At 39.3% G+C, this 19,407-nt stretch overlaps 2 protein-coding genes across 5 annotated transcripts in view; one reads left to right on the top strand and one right to left on the bottom strand.

Moving 5' to 3' along the window:
* The window catches only part of LOC110466996, a 99,231-nt gene that overhangs the window by 64,762 nt on the left and 15,062 nt on the right, over positions 1 to 19,407 (bottom strand). The window lies entirely within an intron of this gene.
* LOC110467023 overlaps positions 16,376 to 19,407 on the top strand; it is a 23,674-nt gene continuing 20,642 nt past the window's right edge. The window contains exon 1 of the mRNA XM_021523898.1: positions 16,376 to 16,453. Coding sequence (XP_021379573.1) covers positions 16,444 to 16,453 — 10 coding nt within the window. The 5' untranslated portion in view covers positions 16,376 to 16,443. The remainder of the gene's footprint in view (positions 16,454 to 19,407) is intronic.

Below are 19,407 nucleotides of genomic sequence, written 5' to 3'. Positions count from 1 at the left end.
GGGGTAGTTTAGGAGACACTATTGGATGGGGAGGGGGTAGTTTAGGAGACACTATTGGATGGGGAGGGGGTAGTTTAGGAGACACTATTGGATGGGGATGTAAATGGACAAAGTGATAAGAAGGAGGTGTGATTGGAGCAGAAGACGGAGGGGAACAAGAGCAGAGAGAAAGCAGGACAAAGAGATAAGGAAAGAGGGACAAGGAAGTGGGGTGTAAGGGTAGGGGGATGGGCAAAGAAGGGGACAGCGAATGGGGGGGGGGGAGCAAGGGACAGGGAGAAGGACAGACTGTAGAGGGACACTCAATAGGGAAGGAGAAGGGGAGGAGGAGGGAGACAACAGAAAAGCTAAATTATACAGCAGCCACAACATGCACCAGACAACACAATTCTGGCTGGGCCCATAAATCAGGGCTCCTCCTCCCTATGTACCTCGACCTGTACAACATGTACAATCTGCTGTAGCCATAACTCTATACACTAGCTAGTTTTAACCATTGAACTGCTGGTCTCTAGTTTATTTCCTGACACTGTATCAGCTTTATGTCTGCAACATGAACAAAACTCAAGGTTGGAAGATTTGTAACCGTCTTATACTCAGTGTCGGCTAGCAATTCCAGAAGTGGGGGTAAACAAGTAGATAAATCTCAAAACATGATTTTTCCATTTAGTTCCAATTTTGCAGATAGATGAGGAGTTAATCAGAATAAAAACTCTTAACTTTAACTCTTGTAATATAGCATTTTAAGAAAGATGGGCCACAATTTCATTACAGCATCTACAAAAAAGCAATAAAATTATTTTTTTATCTCATGTACAGTCTTTAAAAGGTTGTTATGGTCCAGAGACCACGACACTATAAAGATCAAAGTTATTATAACCACTTGAGTTTTAAAATTAAGAGCTTTAGACCTAATCAGGCCTCTTCTTAAGTTGGAATATGTATAAACTATAGTATAGAACACACACTTTTTATCAGATTTATTTTTGTTGTAGTTATGAAACTTGAGCTGTGTTCTTCTGACTTTGGCAGAGGAGATGTTTCACTCAATTTGGGGCGAGACCTAGGGTTGAACTTCTAGTTATAGGATTCAGCCATAAAATTGTCAGCTGAAGAATTAATATATCAAGAAAAACTCTTCCTGTACTTTAGAGCTGTTTCTGATGATATGGCTGAGTACTAAATGCCACCTACACTTACTCCCTACACTGTCACTGCCAGCAGACTGTTAGGTTAGGGTGTCAAGTGTGAGTGTTCCTTATACCAAGCTGTCTTCTGCATTACCTCATGTTTGGGGTTCCTTAATGATCTCACAGAATCTTTTCGGAATGTACCAAAACAAGTTCAAAGGTAAAGGTGACAAGAAAATAATCATAAAGCTGTCCACTGCTGGGAACTTTCTACCGCTGCTTAGGAACGTTCTACCACTGCTAGGAACGTTCTACCATTACTGGGAACGTTCTACCACTGCTTGGAGCGTTCTACCACTGCTGGGAACGTTCTACCACTGCTGGGAATGTTCTACCACTGCTAGGAACGTTCTACCACTGCTGGGAACGTTCTACCACTGCTAGGAACAAACCCAAACAGACAGGTAAATTGTGTGTCTGATCCTCCCACAAACGCAAACAGACAGGCAAATTGTGTGTCTGATCCTCCTACAAACCTAAACAGACAGGTAAAGTGTGTGTCTGATCCTCCCACAAACGCAAACAGACAGGCAAATTGTGTGTCTGATCCTCCCACAAACGCAAACAGACAGGTAAATTGTGTTTCTGATCCTCCTACAAACCTAAACAGACAGGTAAATTGTGAGTTTGATCCTCCCACAAACCTAAACAGGCAGGTAAATTGTGTGTCTGCATGACCCTCCCACAAACCCAAACAGGCAGGTAAATTGTGTGTCTGCATGACCCTCCCACAAACCCAAACAGGCAGGTAAATTGTGTGTCTGAACCTCCCACATACCCAAACACCCAGGTAAATTGTGTGTCTGATCCCCACAAAAACCTACACAGACAGGTAAATTGTGTTTCTGATCCTCCTACAAACCTAAACAGACAGGTAAATTGTGTGTCTGATCCTCCTACAAACCCAAACAGACAGGTAAATTGTGTGTTTGATCCTCCCACAAACCTAAACAGACAGGTAAATTGTGTGTCTGATCCTCCCACAAACCTAAACAGACAGGTAAATTGTGTGTAAAGTTCCAGCGTCTGTGACACTCCTCAGTAGCTACACCCCCAGTACACATGCAGACCAGATTGGTGCAGCCCTCCACACTCTGTCACACCTGTAGTGTTCATCCTACCTGATCTAGGTGTTATAGCACACACACACCTACCTAACACTTCTTAATCTCAGATTCAGAGCTTGAAAACTTTGGACATCAACCAAGAACTTCTGCAGTTGTAAGGGAAAACATTATCTTGCAATGCTGAATCTTTCATGGCAAAAAGACAAAACCTGCTCCTCCTTTTCTCACAGCCACATAAACACAAGTATTAGAGAGAAGTGAACTCTCACAGCCACATAAACACAAGTATTACAGAGAAGTGAACTAACTGGTGGAATATTTCGTTTGTATAAAACATCACTGAGAAGGAATTGTCAAAACACATTGTACTACGATCAAGTATAAAACCTTTAACAAGACAAAGTGGACAAAAAGTAGAGAAAGATTAAGACAAAGGTGTCCTGGGATGTTAATTCTTCCATCTTTACTGATTTGTCTCCCTTTGCAAATATTACGAATCATAAAAAAACTAATTTTTTTAAATATACAATTTTAGTATGCATCACCCTTCCATAGAGCCCTTTATATATCGTATCCCAAGTATGGTGGATGTTGGTTCATTTCTGTTTCCAAATACTCTCTCAGACAAACTGATTCTGTAAAACGTGAATGAGACATGATTTACATGGAACCATTTTGTAGAAGGTGACTCCGACAGATATTTCACCATAGAGTGACCATGGTAATTATGGTTTTCACTTTGGTTGGCTCTTCACTTTAAACCAAATTAAACTGTTGCAATATAAAGTTATCTTCATTCCAATTGGGTACAAAGAACTATCAGAGCTTTCCGACATATTAAGACCTACCCCCGGTACACATCTCGAGACCCCACACTATGTTCCCATCACACTTGGTTTTCACATGTCGCTAAAGGTTCTTTATGTTTCTTATAAAACAGTGATACTGTTGATGAATTATTTAGACACAAGTTACTGTCAGTTGATTAATCAATAAGTATACAGGGAGTCGAGAAGCTTCCTCAGGCTTATTGAACTGTTCAGCCCCACTGACAATTTTCACTTCATTATTCCAGAAGAAAACTTAATATCTATCCAGGTTGCAGTTTCTCAAACTACCTCAAATGAGAATTTTTCCTGACGTTATTTTTTTTACTACGGGAAGCAGTGTTCATTGTAATGAATATCATAACTCAAGGTACAGAAACATTTAATAAGGAAATCATAACTCAAGGTACAGAAACATTTAATAAGGAAATCATAACTCAAAGTTAAGAAGGTTTGAGAAACCAGCATTAGATTGGAGGTGAAGGCAAAATTGCTATCAGCCCAAGTTTTCACAATTACCGTATTTACCTAGCAATGAGCCCATGCCTGGTAAGAAGCCCACCTTATCTGATGCAGTGGAAACGAAATGCCAAAAAATGTCCTGTTTAAGTCCACCCCCTGCTATAAGTTCATGATTATTTGTTGGCCTTCTGGGACATATTGCAGGATAAATACACTAGTTTCATGTACAGTTACAAAGTAACAGTATCGTGCTGTGACAGAACATCATCTCATCATCATCATCATCATCATCATCATCATCATCATCATCATCATCATCATCATCATCATCACGCTGTGACAGAACATCATCTCATCATCATCATCATCATCACGCTGTGACAGAACATCATCTCATCATCATCATCATCATGCTGTGACAGAACATCATCTCATCATCATCATCATCACGCTGTGACAGAACATCATCTCATCATCATCATCATCATCACGCTGTGACAGAACATCATCTCATCATCATCATCATCATCACGCTGTGACAGAACATCATCTCATCATCATCATCATCATCACGCTGTGACAGAACATCATCTCATCATCATCATCATCATCACGCTGTGACAGAACATCATCTCATCATCATCATCATCATCACGCTGTGACAGAACATCATCTCATCATCATCATCATCATCACGCTGTGACAGAACATCATCTCATCATCATCATCATCATGACGCTGTGACAGAACATCATCTCATCATCATCATCATCATCACGCTGTGACAGAACATCATCTCATCATCATCATCATCATCACGCTGTGACAGAACATCATCTCATCATCATCATCATCATCACGCTGTGACAGAACATCATCTCATCATCATCATCATCATCACGCTGTGACAGAACATCATCTCATCATCATCATCATCATCACGCTGTGACAGAACATCATCTCATCATCATCATCATCACGCTAACGACAGCTAACTACAGTCTATGACCATTGTTAGGGTTCCAAATCATAGCAGCACACTAGCTATCAAGTATTGGCATATATGTACATTCCCTTGCTCAGTCAGTATCAGAGATATTTTTAAAGCTACAGTAAGTGTCTTTTTTTCCAAAATAATTCAGCATCTATTATAAACTCTCACACACACAAATTCCCTGAGGCAGCAATCAATATTGTGATGGTTAAAAATAATGAAGTTTCATGCTTAATCTAAACCAGCACATTTTGAAATTGGCAATTAAAGTCAAAGTTGATATTATCTGTCTGTAACTTTAAATTGTTTAACTATATAGATTTTACACGCCAATTTCCCCTTACAAACATCAATGACTTTTAAAATTTCCAGTGTGTGCANGGGGGGGAATGGAGAATGTTTGAGAATAGTACTTTCACTATTTCACACATTTGAACCCTTCCAATTCTAAGGTTGGAATAGTTCATTATGAAATTTCAGGGGTAAATGAGCTTAAGATCGACTGAGTTCTGAGGTCCCAGGGACAAATCCCTGTCTGGCTGTGCTGTTACTGTGGTGTTTGTGACCAACCTTTGTTTCAAGTACTGGGTTTATGTAAATTATTGGCAAGGGGATACCTGAACCTGGGCTTCAAATAGTGTTGTCTTTGGGTGATGAAGACTTAGAAAAAGGAGGGAGGAATGTAGAAAAACAAAAATTGGTTCGATTTATTTATTTTCAATTCAACAGACCCAAGGGTCCACTTACAGAATGGATAACGTATAAAATATCACAGTCAGTTATGCATGCAACACAGACTAAAAGATACTCATGTGCAAAACAAAATGAATAAGTGATAGCAAATATTCTTTAACCATACCTTGAACTCTGCGAGAGAGGAACAAAGCATATCACAATCTGGTGCAAAATCAAGATTAAAGAAATACACCTGCGACCAGGCTCAATTAGTTAGAACATCCGTTCTGAGGTCCTTGGGTTGAACCCCTGTCTAGCGGTGTAATTTTCCTGTACTGTATATATATGCATGCAGTCCTTGCAAAATTTATTTGTATAACATGGACTTATGATATAGCCTAACAATATGGACTAAATAAATTCAATAAGTCTACTGTCTTGGACTTGAGAAGTGGGTATAAAGATTTACAGAGGACTCTGGGAACAGTCTGGGCCTTAAACCTGCTGGGCTGATCTACAGAGGAATCTGGGAACAGTCTGGGCCTTACACCTGCTGGGCTGATCTACAGAGGACTTTGGGAACAGTCTAGGCTTTACACCTGCTGGGATGTTCTACAGAGGACTCTGGGAACAGTCTGGGCCTTAAACCTGCTGGGCTGATCTACAGTCTGGGCCTTACACCTGCTGGGCTGTTCTACATAGGACTCTGGGAACAATCTGGGCCTTACACCTGCTTGGCTGATCTACAGAGAACTCTGGGAACAATCTGGGCCTTATACCTGCTTGGCTGATCTACAGAGAACTCTGGGAACAGTCTGGGCCTTACACCTGCTGGGCTGTTCTACATAGGACTCTGGGAACAATCTGGGCCTTACACCTGCTTGGCTGATCTACAGAGGACTCTGAGAACAGGTTGGGCCTTACACCTGCTGGGCTGATCTACAGAGGACTCTGGGAACAGTCTGGGCCTTACACCTGCTGGGCTGACACCCACCACAACCATCACTCATTAACACAGCCCTACAGACGTTAGCAGCCACCAAAGAATCCTGACTCTACAGTCTGGAAATAAAGTTATGACAACTATGAAGATATCTTGGCAATTTATGTACTACAGATCCTGATATCACAACATTTTCAATTTACATGCGAATGTACACATAATTAGCTTCCATCAAAGAGGAAAACAAATGTGTGCTGTGGCCATTAGCCAAGTTGACTTAGGATCTTATCAGTAGGAGGTAGTTTACTGGTTTCAAGGAATGGAGAATAGCTAACAGTGACTATTTACAACAGGATATTGTCTAGTGTGACAACTATATACAGAATGAGATTGTCTAGCTTAAACAAAAGGTCCAATGGGCATTAACGATCAGCTGATAAAAGACAGCATCAGAATTGGCCAGAAGTTGGTTCACTGTTACAACATACAAGTAACTGCATTTAGAAAAAAATCCCAACCCTTAGCAAGTTAACAGACCATGTGTTTTGGTCAATGTGAACAATTGAGTTACAAACATTTTCACTTTATAATTGATGCAAACAATAAAAGTGGTTATAGAAACAAAACATATAAGTTGTGTAGTGTTACTACTGTTATAGGGAGGGGACTGTGTCTAGTGTAACTACTGTTTATAAAGAGGGGACTGTGTCTAGTGTTACTACTGTTTATAGGGAGGGGACTGTGTCTAGTGTTACTACTGTGTATAGGGAGGGGACTGTGTCTAGTGTTACTACTGTTTATAGAGAGGGGACTGTGTCTAGTGTTACTACTGTGTATAGGGAGGGGACTGTGTTTAGTGTTACTACTGTGTATAGGGAGGGGACTGTGTCTAGTGTACTACTGTATATAGAGAGGGGACTGTGTCTAGTGTACTACTGTTTATAGGGGTGTTACTACTGTTTATAGGGAGGGGACTGTGTCTAGTGTTACTACTGTTTATAGGGAGGGGACTGTGTCTAGTGTTACTACTGTGTATAGGGAGGGGACTGTGTCTAGTGCTACTACTGTTTATAGGGTGGGGACTGTGTCTAGTGTTACTACTGTTTATAGGGAGGGGACAGTGTCTAGTGTTACTACTGTTTATAGGGAGGGGACTGTGTCTAGTGTTACTACTGTGTATAGGGAGGGGACTGTGTCTAGTGCTACTACTGTTTATAGGGAGGGGACTGTGTCTAGTGTTACCACTGTTTATAGAGAGGGGACTGTGTCTACTGTTACTACTGTTTATAGGGAGGGGACTGTGACTAGCGTTACTACTGTTTATAGGGAGGGACTGTGTCTAGTGTTACTACTGTTTATAGGGAGGGGACTGTGTCTAGTGTACTTCTGTTTATAGGGAGGGACTGTGTCTAGTGTACTAATGTTTATAGGGAGGGGACAGTGTCTAGTGTTACTACTGTTTATAGGGAGGGGACTGTGTCTAGTGTTACTACTGTTTATAGGGAGGGGACTGTGNTACTACTGTTTATAGGGAGGGGACAGTGTCTAGTGTTACTACTGTTTATAGGGAGGGGACTGTGTCTAGTGTACTTCTGTTTATGGGGAGGGGACTGTGTCTAGTGTTACTGTGTATAGGGAGGGGACTGTGTCTAGTGTACTACTGTTTATAGGGAGGGGACTGTGTCTAGTGTTACTACTGTTCATAGGGAGGGGACAGTGTCTACTGTTACTTCTGTTTATAGGGAGGGGACTGTGTCTAGTGTTACTACTGTTCATAGGGAGGGGACAGTGTCTACTGTTACTTCTGTTTATAGGGAGGGGACTGTGTCTAGTGTTACTACTGTTATTAGGGAGGGGACTGTGTCTAGTGTACTACTGTTTATAGGGAGGGGACTGTGTCTAGTGTTACTACTGTTTATAGGGAGGGGACTGTGTCTAGTATTACTACTGTTCATAGGGAGGGGACAGTGTCTACTGTTACTTCTGTTTATAGGGAGGGGTCTGTGTCTAGTGTTACTACTGTTATTAGGGAGGGGACTGTGTCTAGTGTACTACTGTTTATAGAGAGGGGACTGTGTCTAGTGTTACTACTGTGTATAGGGAGGGGACTGTGTCTAGTGTTACTACTGTTTATAGGGAGGGGACTGTGTCTTGTGTTACTTCTGTTTATAGGGAGGGGACTGTGTCTAGTGTTTCTACTGTTAATAGGGAGGGGACTGTGTCTAGTGTTACTACTGTTGATAGGGAGGGGACTGTGTCTAGTGTTACTACTGTTAATAGGGAGGGGACTGTGTCTAGTGTTACTACTGTTTATAGGGAGGGGACAGTGTCTACTGTTACTTCTGTTTATAGGGAGGGGACTGTGTCTAGTGTTACTACTGGTTATAGGGAGGGGACTGTGTCTAGTGTTACTACTGTTTATAGGGATAGGACTGTGTCTAGTTTTACTACTGGTTATAGGGAAGGGACTGTGTCTAGTATTACTACTGTTTATAGGGAAAGGAGTGTGTCTAGTGTTTCCACTGTTTATAGGGAGGGGACTGTGTCTAGTGTTACTACTGTTTATAGGGAGGGGACTGTGTCTTGTGTTACTACTGTTTATAGGGATAGGACTGTGTCTAGTGTTACTACTGGTTATAGGGAAGGGACTGTGTCTAGTATTACCACTGTTTATAGGGAGGGGACTGTGTCTACTGTAACTACTGTTTATAGGGAGGGGACTGTGTCTAGTGTTTCTACTGTTTATAGGGAGGGACTGTGTCTAGTGTTACTACTGTTATTAGGGAGGGGACTGTGTCTAGTGTACTACTGTCTATAGGGAGGGGACTGTGTCTAGTATTACCCCTGTTTATAGGGAGGGGACTGTGTCTACTGTCACTACTGTTTATAGGGAGGGGACTGAGTCTAGTGTTCCTACTGTTTATAGGGAGGGGACTGTGTCTAGTGTTACCACTGTTTATAGGGAGGGGACTGTGTCTCGTGTTACTACTGTTTATAGGGAGGGGACTGTGTCTAGTGTTACTCCTGTTTATAGGGAGAGGACTGTGTCTAATGTACTACTGTTTATAGGGAGGGGACTGTGTCTAGTGTTACTACTGTGTATAGGGAGAGGACTGTGTCTAGTGTTACTACTGATTAAAGGGAGGGGACTGTGTCTATTGTTGCTATATATTTTAGGGAGCTGGAGGGGGACAGCATATAGATTTGGGGTATGTGGCTTGGGTGTATCTAACTTGACTACTGTATAGCGGGAGGTGATTATCTATGCAGCACTACTAGGTACAGGGAATGATTGTCTAGCATGGCTACTGAGTATAGGGAGGAAACTGTCTCGTTTGATAACTGTGCGTTATATATAGGCAAATTGTCTGTCTAATATCAGGAGATATTGGACAGATATTTTGGCAACATAAAGGACTGCTTTGTGGCAGTGTGTATCTGTTAGACATCCTGGCCAGTGATTGGAAGCCTGCTGGCTATAAATGATTCAAAGCTACAAACAATGTATCATATTGAGGTGCTTGTGTAGGGCGGTATCAGATAAGGAAGAGGAGTGATCAGATACAGAGGGTGTACATCACACCCTTACAGGGCCTGGTGGGTGTGAAGTGTGGCCCCTTGTCTGACAGGTGCCCCCCTCTTCAATCACACTGCATATCAACCCCTTTAATAGACCCATTACACAGGCTTACTGTAACAGCTTCATCATAGCCAGTAACATGTTAATCTGGGGAATCAAAGGGCCAGTCCGGGTCAGAGTTATTGATGGGATGAAGTGTTGACGGATTACATGCCCACTTCTGTATAGCAGTGATTATACACTGTGAGTGAGATTCTGTGATAGGAACTCTGTATAATCACTGAGACATAACACTTACACCAACACTGATATATCAACAAACACCAAGGCCAAAATAAGTGTGTTTAGAAGTTAGAATTGGGTAGGGTCAGAGGGTAGTGTATACATGTATTGGTGGTATTGGGCTGGGGCAATCACTTTGGACAGGTAGATCGGTTGGTTACAGCACTTGGACAGAGTTAAGAAGTCCTGGGTTCAAATTTAATACCTCTGACAATTGCATTTTTCCTATTCTGCTACATTTGGTTCCCTAGGAAATAAACCAATGGAAGCTGAGGTGGTATAGGGTCTAGTGTATCTTCTGGGTCAGTCTTTGTTCAATGAGAGAGAAGAATGAAACAAGGCTGAGCAATCCGTGGCAATCAAGAGGCACACTTGGCTACAGCATCTGTCCAAGCATTTGAGAGTCCCAGACTTGAATCCCGGTCAGCTGGCCATCACGTTTCCCCACTTTTGTGTCCCTAACCCTGATAATGTCTCCTGGATCATGTAGATAATAAATCTGTGGTTGCTGCTGACCACTTAGTTCACTTAATCAAGTCAGTATAATGACCTTTAACACGTTTCATTGTTTTTGCCTAATTAAACTCCAATAGTATCAAACATTCTGCCTAGCAAAAATTGGGTATTAGGGATCAGACACTAAATATTTAATGAAACAGTCAAGTTTGTGATAATACTCATGGTCTTGTGGCAATATCCATCATATACAATGTATACTATATACCTAAGTTTTTTTCTCTGAGCTATGAATTATTTGGGTCTTCTTTGAAACAGTTATATGTGCATCAGGATTTCTTCAATGTGGATTTTGAATATTAATAAAGTGCTTTCCATTTCTATAGATTTTTCCAGGAGGATATACAAACTTGATCATCAGTAAAACTCTATACAAAATGTATACTCAGATTCATAAGTCACCCACTGAAACAATGATTCTAGTGGGATGCCCCTATCCTGATGAGACCCTCCTGACACTTACACTAAATGGTCACTCAATATCAAGTATACACTTATGTTATTCTGTTCTCGGTGAGAAAATCACTACAGTATGGAATGTGTCGTGATATAATACCACTTCTACCTTAAATACACCCTGGACCCTTGGTGATTTAGAGAAAAATAAGTATAACTGCAGAGCCTTGCATAAAGCCATCATAAATTTATAAATTCTGAATTGATGACACACTTGAAACAGAACAAGAGGCCCAGAGGGCCTGTATCGCTCACCTGGATATGTTTAGAATAATTGGTATGAAGTAAAGATATAGCACTCCATGGTAGGTGCTGTAAGTACATATGAAATTTCAGAAACTTGATATATTGAGAAAAAATTTCAAACAGAGCCCCACCCCTATGCCAATAGGGGGGTCACACCCACCATTTATAAAAAATTGAGTCCCCCTGGCCAAAGGCCTAGGATGCTCCAGACTAAATAAGGATAAAATCCCTTAATCCTGATGGTCAAAGAAGGATATTAATGGTTTTACCTCTATTTCTCCTATTGGGCCCCACCCTTCTGCCCCCTGGGAGACAACACCCACTGCTTATACAAAATTGGGTCCCCTTGGCCCAAGGATGCTCCAGACTAAATTAGGATAAAACCCCTTAATCCCTATGGTAGAAGAAGGATTTTAAAGGTTTTACCTCTATTTCCCCTATTGGACTCGCCTTTCTATCTCAAGGGAGGTCAGACACACCATTTATACAAAATTGGTTCCCTTTCACCCAAAGGTGCTTCATACCAAATTTGGACATTGAAGAATTTGCTATGTTTCCCCTATTGGGCCCCTCCCTCCTGCCCCTGAGGGGGCCACAATCGCCTTTTATATGAAATTGAGTCCCTTATATAAGAATGCTCCAGACATATTAGGATAATATCCCTTATGGTAAAAGAAGGATTATAAAGGTTTTACCTCTACTTCCCCTATTGGGCCCCGCCCCTCAGGTCCCATGGGGGCCAAACCCACCGTTTATACACAATTGGTTCTGCTTTACCCAAGGATGTTCCACACCAAATATGGACCAAATCCTTTCATTCCTACAGAAGAAGAAGGATTTTGAAGAGTAATTTGCTATGTTTCCCTTATTGGGCCCCACACCTCAGGCCCCTGGGGGGCCAGACCCACCATTTATACAAAATGTGTTCCCCTTCCCCCAAGGATGCTTCTGACCAAATTTGGTCAAAATCTGGTCAGTTGTTCATGACTAGTAGTGTTTTAAAGGAAAAGTTGACGGACGAACGACGGACGACGGACACTGCGGTATGGCATAAGCTCACCATGGTCCTTCGGACCAGGTGAGCTAAAAAAGATTAGAGATATTCATAAGGGATAGGGCTCTTATGATGTATAATTCAACACCAGCAGCTGGGGGGCTACAAGGTTACAAATGTATGTTAAATGTCCTACAATAGTTTAAACATTAGCATTACCCCCACCCCCCTTCAGATCTAGACAGATAGGACAGTATTTAAACTCTTAAATCTCCGAGTGCTGGTATAGATAACAATTGACCTTTGGCATTACAAGCTACTTATGTTCGTACATGTTCGCACTAATATGACTGTTCGTCTTCCTTCATATTTTTTCTCGAAAAATAATTCTTTAAAAATTGTGCCAAAAAAGACTGGTCTAATTACAGGGAAATTTAAACCACTGTATAAGTGATCATGGATATTATTATTATATAATGTCAGCAAAAATTGGTTCTAAATAACTTAAAAAGAATTATCAGGAGAAAAGAGAGGGTAATGCACTCCACAGCTGTTACTAAATGTTTGTTATAATTATAAAATTTCACAGGATTTGTATTGCTATTATTCAGAACTGGCTTATTTTTAAGTTCAAAAATCTTTAATTATGAATAAATCCTTTGCTAATTGGCTAGAAACATTATTTACAAATAAAACCTATTTATCAGGAATTTAAACATAACTTCTTAAGTTTCCATTCCTTTTATTCACATATTGTGTAGATTGACTAAATTTCATATGAAAGCACTTTAAACAATTTGAAATAAGGCAGGCAATCTCAGCAATCTGCTCATTCTAGGGCACAAATCGTTTAAAAACGTGTATTTATATGTATATTTGTCTTTTTCTCGTATATCAAATCCACAGGAGTTTCTGTTGAAGGAGAAGGCAGAAGGGGTCGAGTTACCCCCTAGAGAAAGGGTCAACCTGAAGTCATGTACTCCACACTAGTGTGTGAAACTAGACTCCTGCTACGTTTAGATCATACATATAGTAGCTGCTCATTGGATGCAGCATAAGCAGCTTAAAATTTATGCATGATGCCCCCTACACTTAAATGGCCTGGGGGAAATAGTGCCTTCTATACCTTTCCTTGTCAACATCAAAAGACAAGCCAACATAAATACTGGCTTTTGGTCTCCCACTTCCACTTGTTTTAGTCCTAATACTGCAATGTTTGCCTTTTTTTATCATTTGCTCATTCAACATGGAGTCAATTTAAATATATGTCACAAACATAGGTAAAATAACAACTAGATGGGTGAATGGGAGTTTATAACAGGCTGATAATATTCTTAAAGATGCATAATAAAAATTTAGTGTTGCTGTATAGCTTACAGCTTGCCACAGCTAGCCTAGGTTCATTTATTCCCAAAATAATGCATTTAAGTTATTAGACAAAATGCACAGAAACATGCATCTATATATATGAAACTGACAAGGTAAGCTGTCGATAAACACATTAAAATGGCTGTACTCATAAGTCGATAAACACGGTCAAATGGCTGTATTCATAAGTCGACAAACACGGTAAAATGGCTGTATTCATCAGTTGATAAATGTGGTCAAATGGCTGTATTCATCAGTTGATAAACACAGTCAAATGGCTGCATTCATCAGTCAATAAACATGGTCAAATGGCTGCATTAATCAGTTGATAAATGAGGTCAAATGGCTGTATTCATCAGTCGATAAACACGGTCAATTGCCTGCATTCATCGGTCGATAAACACTGTCAAATGGCTGCACTCATCAGTTGATAAACACAGTCAAATGGCTGCATTCATCTGTTGATAAACACGGACAAATGGCTGCATTCATCAGTCGATAAACACGGACAAATGGCTGCATTCATCAGTCGATAAACACAGTCAAATGGCTGCATCCATCAGTCGATAAACACGGACAAATGGCTGCATTCATCAGTCGATAAACACGGACAAATGGCTGCATTCATCAGTCGATAAACATGGACAAATGGCTGCACTCATCAGTTGATAAACACAGTCAAATGGCTGCATTCATCAGTCGATAAACACGGACAAATGGCTGCATTCATCATGGTTCAGCTCGTCTGTCCGGAACTGTTTTCATATCATATGTCTGATATCAATAAAGTCAAACTCGAAAACTGTGTTTCCAGCTGAACAGTAAATACACATGCATAATATTTTGGTACAGTCATGTTGAAATTTTCAAATTTGATGCCCATAAAATGAAAGCTACAACCACTAAACATCAAAGCAAGAGAAAAAGGCAGGAAATGTGAAACCAATTGCAAATTAATTAAAATTATCTTGAGAAATTGTCAAAAACATTGTCAGGCAACTAATGAATTGAAATCTCTTAATCTGAAATCAGCTCATGATAACCTTCCTTTCGATATTTAAATTTAAAGAAAATATCTAATCCATACCTTTAAGGCTGTCTTTGAGTCCTCCTTGAAAATATCATCTACCCCAGTATTCCAGTGTCCATTTTTGTTATCCTCAGAAAGACTGTTTACTTATTGTCAACTAGCACATAGAATAGTGGTAAATTACCTATTGATCACATTACATCCCTAAATACATAAGGGTTAATCAATACTTAAATTCAACCTGCAATATTTCATTGGCACTTAACAACATCCACTTGTAATTTTATTTCTACACGATTCTAATTGCACAAGATTGGCACATGACACCATGTGCAAGTTCTTAAAATTGTCTGTTTATTTTTTAATTTGTTATTTATTTAATTAAATTTTGGACTTTAAGATAATAAACAGGAATGGTTCGTGGATTAGAAACATCGCCTCTCTTGCTTTGACATTTGTAATTGTATCAGAAGGCAGTGTTGTGATATCTGACCGTGTGCTGCAGGCAAGCTAGAACCTGTTGACGGTGAACAATTGGTTTTCCATTCTCTCTAGAAGGCGTGTATTGCCAATCTGTTCTGGAGCATTGAACACATGCTTGTACGAATGTCTTAAGGACATTCTCAAAGGGGAAGGCAAACATTTTTTGAAACCTTCATTTAAAGATTTTAACATCATCAATTATGGTCGAAATCAAAATCGCAAACAGAAATATTAATGCACTAACAGGTTTGCTCAGCCAGGCAGATTAAGTGAAGTTACACCGTTACCCATTAAACTATCAGAAATGGTCAAGCATGCATGGCAAAATACGGTACATTCCAGTTTAGGTCTCTGAAGAGACAGATGCTAAATGTTTTGCATTAGCGACAATAACGATATTCATTTTTCATTTGCATGCAACTACAAGTGATCAGTCTTATTGAAGAAGTATTGATAGCCCAATCAAAACAGATTGATGAAAAATAACTGAAAATATGAAGATTTTTTTTTATATTCTTTGTTTAAAATTCACACTTCCACTGTCAGCTTTTAACGATGGTTGGGAACACCCCGACTTACAGCAGCTTTTGACGATGGTTGGGAACACCCCGAGTTACAGCAGCTTTTAACAATGGCTGGGAACACCCCGAGTTACAGCAGCTTTTAACAATGGTTGGGAACACCCCGACTTACAGCAGCTTTTAACGATGGTTGGGAACACCCCGAGTTACAGCAGCTTTTGAGGACCCTGTGGAAGATTAGCTTTGCTAAACAGGTTTTGTATCCTCAATAAATAAAGTTTATTATTATTATTATTAGCTTTTAACGATGGTTGGGAACACCCCGAGTTACAGCAGCTTTTAACGATGGTTGAGAACACCCCGAGTTACATCAGCTTTTAACGATGGTTGAGAACACCCCAAGTTACAGTGGGCATGTATACAATGTAAATGTGTGACTTTATCAGTTAAAGCGTGATTCAACCAACACCCATAATGCAACAGTACTATCAATCACTTCAATACGGAAAACCTGGAGTAAAAACAGAAACCCTCAAATTAATACTACAGTCACGAAATCTGTTCCAGAAACTGCCAAAGCAGTATGCATGGCCTAGAAACAATTTTTTGCCTACATTTCGGTTATCAGGCATTATCAAAGTCATAAGGACCTGTTAAATCAAAAGAAAGAAATGTAACTTAAACTTTAAATTGGTGGAAACTGATAAGGAAATTAACATGAGACCTATAACTTGCTCCTGTGTTCTCATGGCTTGCTTCATTTGGTCGGAATTATCACAGGGAACGGGTGTTACCTTTAACCACAAACCATGTCCTCAGGTCAGTACACACTTGGGGTTTTTACATAGAAATGTCGCCAAGTTTTTACATAGAAATGTCCCCAATTAGATCATTTATTTGTTTATAATGATATGGAATCTGTTATTATCAGACCACAAGTCAATGTCTATTCAAACCGTGTCTGGTACAAATCAGCAAAATATTGATAACCATACGAATATTTGCTTCTGTTGAGTTCAAGGTAAACAAACGCAATTCATCTGAATTTTATCAAGTTTGGAGAAAACATTTTTTGATGCTAAAATATTATGTTAATTACAAGATTCACCAATGTGTGTGAAGTATGACTGTATGACTTAATTGTACATGTATGACTTCATTGTACATGTATGACTTCATTGTACATGTATGACTACATTGTACATGTACGACTACATTGTACACGTATGACTACAGTGTACATGTATGACTACATTGTACATGTATGACTTCATTGTACATGTATGAATTCATTGTACATGTATGACTACATTGTACATGCATGACTACATTGTACATGTATGACTACAGTGTACATGTATGACTACAGTGTACATGTATGACTACATTGTACATGTAATACTACATTGTACATGTATGACTACATTGTACTATTTTATCAAGTTTGGAGAAAACATTTTTTGATGCTAAAATATTATGTTAATTACAAGATTCACCAATGTGTGTGAAGTATGACTGTATGACTTAATTGTACATGTATGACTTCATTATACATGTATGACTTCATTGTACATGTATGACTACATTGTCCATGTACGACTACATTGTACATGTACGACTAGATTGTACACGTATGACTACAGTGTACATGTATGACTACATTGTTCATGTATGACTACATTGTACATGTATGACTATACTGTACATGTATGACTACCTTGTACACGTATGACTACATTGTGAAGTATAACTACATTGTACTTGTACGACTACATTGTACATGTACAACTACATTGTACATGTACGACTACATTGTACATGGACGACTACATTGTACATGTACGACTACATTGTACGTGTACGACTACATTGTACACATATGACTACATTGTACACATATGACTACATTGTACACATATGACTACATTGTACATGTACGACTACATTTAACATGTACGACTACATTGTACATGTACGACTAGATTGTACACGTATGACTACAGTGTACATGTATGACTACATTGTACATGTATAACTACATTGTACATGTATGACTACATTGTACTATTTTATCAAGTTTGGAGAAAACATTTTTTGATGCTAAAATATTATGTTAATTACAAGATTCACCAATGTGTGTGAAGTATGACTGTATGACTTAATTGTACATGTATGACTTCATTATACATGTATGACTTCATTGTACATGTATGACTTCATTGTACATGTATGAATTCATTGTACATGTATGACTACATTGTACATGCATGACTACATTGTACATGTATGACTACATTGCACATGTATGACTACATTGCACACATGTATGACTACATTGCACATGTATGACTACATTGCACATAAATGACAACATTGTACATGTATGACTACATTGTACATGCATGACTACATTGTACATGTATGACTACAGTGTACATGTATGACTACATCGTACATGTATGACTACATCGTACATGTATGACTACATCGTACATGTATGACCACATTGTACATGTATGACTACATTGTACATGCATGACTACATTGTACATGTATGACTACAGTGTACATGTATGACTACAGTGTACATGTATGACTACAGTGTACATGTATGACTACATTGTACATGTATGAGTACATTGTACATGTATGACTACATTGTACATGTACGGCTACATTGTACATGTACGACTACATTGTACATGTATGACTACAGTGTACATGTATGACTACAGTGTACATGTATGACTACAGTGTACATGTATGACTACATTGTACATGTATTACTACATTGTACATGTATGACTACATTGTACTATTTTATCAAGTTTGGAGAAAACATTTTTTGATGCTAAAATATTATGTTAATTACAAGATTCACCAATGTGTGTGAAGTATGACTGTATGACTTAATTGTACATGTATGACTTCATTGTACATGTATGACTACATTGTCCATGTATGACTACATCGTACACGTATGACTACATTGTACATGTATGACTATATTGTACATGTATGACTACATTGTACATGTATGAATACATTGTACATGTATGACTACATTGTACATTTATGACTACATCGTACACGTATGACTACATTGTACATGTATGACTACATCGTACATGTATGACTACATCGTACATGTATGACTACATTGTATATGTATGACTACATTGTACATGTATGACTACATTGTACATGTACCCATTTCCTTTTGAATCAGTTCAGTGAACTTATTTGTACTTAATCTCATATATTCTACACAAACTTGGTATTCATAGTGTAAAAAGAAACTGGATATATTTTCTTTTACAGTTAAACATTTTAAAAACAATCTGTTTGATAAAATAAAGTTCTGCGGTCACCCACCTGCTGGGCACCTGTAAGACTGAGTCGTTTCAGTTGTTCAGTTATTTGGTGTAAATACTTGTGGTTTTCCATAAATGCCAGAAGAAATACATGGCTAGAGCTTCTTACTATACAGTACAGACAGCACAGTACTGACAGCACAGTACAGACAGCACAGTACAGACAGCACAGTACTGATAGCACAGTACAGACAGCACAGTACTGATAGCACAGTACTGATAGCACAGTAGAGACAGCACAGTACAGACAGCACAGTACTGATAGCACAGTACAGACAGCACAGTACAGACAGCACAGAACTGATAGCACAGTACTGATAGCACAGTACAGACAGCACAGTACAGACAGCACAGTACTGATAGCACAGTACAGACAGCACAGTACTGATAGCACAGTAC

The sequence above is a fragment of the Mizuhopecten yessoensis genome, unplaced genomic scaffold, assembly GCF_002113885.1.
Source record: "Mizuhopecten yessoensis strain PY_sf001 unplaced genomic scaffold, ASM211388v2 scaffold1721, whole genome shotgun sequence".
NCBI lineage: Eukaryota > Metazoa > Mollusca > Bivalvia > Pectinida > Pectinidae > Mizuhopecten > Mizuhopecten yessoensis.
Note: the sequence above shows the minus strand (reverse complement) of the source record. Positions and strands in the feature narration are given on the sequence as shown.